General features: G+C 42.0%; 1 protein-coding gene across 1 annotated transcript in view; it reads left to right on the plus strand.

Moving 5' to 3' along the window:
• Nucleotides 1–2,631, plus strand: part of LOC112070224 (probable methyltransferase-like protein 24) — a 74,682-nt gene that overhangs the window by 32,702 nt on the left and 39,349 nt on the right. Inside the window, exon 2 of the mRNA XM_024137645.2 lies at nt 710–808. Coding sequence (XP_023993413.1) covers nt 710–808 — 99 coding nt within the window. The remainder of the gene's footprint in view (nt 1–709; nt 809–2,631) is intronic.

The following is a 2,631-nucleotide window of genomic DNA, read 5'->3' on the forward strand; positions in this document are numbered from 1 at the left end:
GTCTCTCTCTCTCTGGTCTTTCTCTGGTCTCTCTCTCTGGTCTTTCTCTGGTCTCTCTGGTCTCTCTTACTGGTCTCTATCTCTAGCCTCTCTGGTCTCTCTCTCTCTCTGGTTTCTCTGGTCTTTCTGGTCTCTCTGGTATCTCTCTCTCTGGTCTCTTGTCTGGTCTCTCTGGTCTTTCTCGCTCTCGCTCTGGTTTCTCTGGTCTCTCGTTCTCTGGTCTCTCTCTCTGGTTTCACTGGTCTTTCTGGTTTCTCTGGTCTCTCTCTCTGGTCTTTCTGGTCTCTCTCTCTCTGGTCTTGTTGGTCTTTCTCTCTCTCTTTCTGTCTCTCTCTCTGGTCTCTCTCTCTCTTTCTGTCTCTCTCACTGGTCTCTCTCTCTTTCTCTCTCTCTTTCTCTGCTCTAATCGCACAAACAAATTAATGTGATGATAAATGAGGTCATTGAGCCTGGGCCTGTATAGCAGCCAGGAACATTAGGAATATTACACAGAAGCATTCCTCATGTAGGGGTATGTACTGGGGCAGCGGACTTGGACAGCAGCAATAGGGTAGCCTGTTAGACTGGTAACAGAACACAAGGTTTGTCACTAATGTCACTTTCATGGTTGTCATTCTTAGGATTTCACACTGATAGTAACACTGTTGCTGATTGGCCATCTCCCTGGCCCACTGATGCTGTTTGGCTGTGTCCCTGTTCCTTCTCTCAGTCTGCCAGGTGGCACATAGAGCTGGAGCCGTGGGCCAGTGACAGCCACTCCCTGGAGGAGGAAGCACGGAGGTTCCTCAGCTACATCACTACACCACAGGTGGGTCACACTCAGTCAATGTCTGTGTCTCAAATGGCACCCTACTCCCTATATAATGCTCTACCTTGGACCAGGGCTCTAGTCAAAAGGACTGTACTATATAGGGAATGGGGTACCATTTGGGACTCACACAATGTTATTACATGTCATATCTGTACAATATTCAGATATACACAGATACATGCAGTGTACATGTAAACATATTACAAATGCAGTGAATGAATGAATATTGTAGATACTGTATCTGATCCAGATTATAAAGCCAGATGGAGTGTCCTGGTTCTAGAATGTTGCACTGTCTGTCTAGAATTGAGGAGGGGGACCAAAGTGGCTGCAGGACCATGTGCCTGTTCCCAAATGGCACCATATTCACTGTAGTGCACTACTTAGTGGTGCACTGTGTAGGGATAGGGTGCCATTTGGGACACTGATGGTTATTCAAATGAGCTGCTGCTGTGGAGTCTGACTGGACCTAAAGCTTCTATAGATGATTCAGTACAGTACTTTGTCATGACAGTCAGTGTTGCATAAAGGTCTAACTGGTAAATAAACAGAGAATAACCAACTCTAACTGTAAACAAAGCACCCTTTTCATATTATGCTCATTGAAAAAGATTTAGTCTTGCTTGACAGCTCACACATGCGTCATTACTGATTATTAATGATTACCATAGAGATGGCATTCTGATTTGTTGATTCGTCTGATTCGTCTCGTTCCTACTAAATCAATGAGAGGATCTTGCCGTGTTAGATTGTCTGTGCCATAGGAAATAACAACCAATCGATTGAAACGTTATTGTGTTGTGTGAGGATGAAGACTGAGAGGCAAAGACAAACTTGGCTTTTATGTCCTTGTGTCTTACAGTCAGCAAAATACTAAATAAACCTGAAATGCACTGTGTGATGGAGGCTTCAGCATCGATGAAGGTGTTTAAATAGTCAAGTACATCGGATCCTTGCTAACGGTCCAAGTATTTTCTGATAATTAAGGCATTGTCCCTCCGTAATCAAATTAAGTTAAGAAACATTGGCAATTTATTATCTTGTCTTTCATATACTGTGGGCCTACAGCCCTGCTAATAATAAAGGACCTAATCTATATCTAGCATGGCAGGCATGCTGCTCATAATGAATAAGCCTTTGGGGGAGTGTGTGTGTGTGTGTGTGTGTGTGTGTGTGTGTGTGTGTGTGTGTGTGTGTGTGTGTGTGTGTGTGTGTGTGGCCAACAAAGGGTATAATAACAAGTATTTAGAGAGTAAACTGTTGTTATTGGGACCAAATACTTTATTGTTCCACCATAATTGCAAATAATTCATAAAAATCCTACAATGTGATTTTCTGTTGATATTTTTCCTCAATTCTGTCCTTCATAGTGAAGTGTACCTATGATGAAAATTACAGGGTTCTTCATCTTTTAAGTGGGAGACACTTGCACAATTGGTGGCTGACTAAATACTTTTTTTGCCCCACTGTATAATATATATATATATTATATATACCACACACACACACAACACGACAACACCACACAAACACACAATCACACAATCAAACAAGCAAACACAACAGTGGGAAGGGTTGGAGAGTGCGATTGATAAATAAACATAACTGTAGTATCATTGCAGTGTATTCAAAATGCAACAAAGTGTCACAACGCTCTCTGTACAGAGTAGATTCATCATAGCTCACGATATATGAAGAATACTAGCAGTAAACACATTTGTTAGATGAACAACAATGATGGGCCAATACTGTTCAATACCCCAAATCAATCAAAGTATATTTGTCACGTGCGCTGATAAACAGGTACTTGTCTATTCACA

Source organism: Salvelinus sp. IW2-2015, unplaced genomic scaffold (genome assembly GCF_002910315.2).
Source record: "Salvelinus sp. IW2-2015 unplaced genomic scaffold, ASM291031v2 Un_scaffold1264, whole genome shotgun sequence".
In the NCBI taxonomy this organism is placed as follows: Eukaryota; Metazoa; Chordata; class Actinopteri; order Salmoniformes; family Salmonidae; genus Salvelinus; species Salvelinus sp. IW2-2015.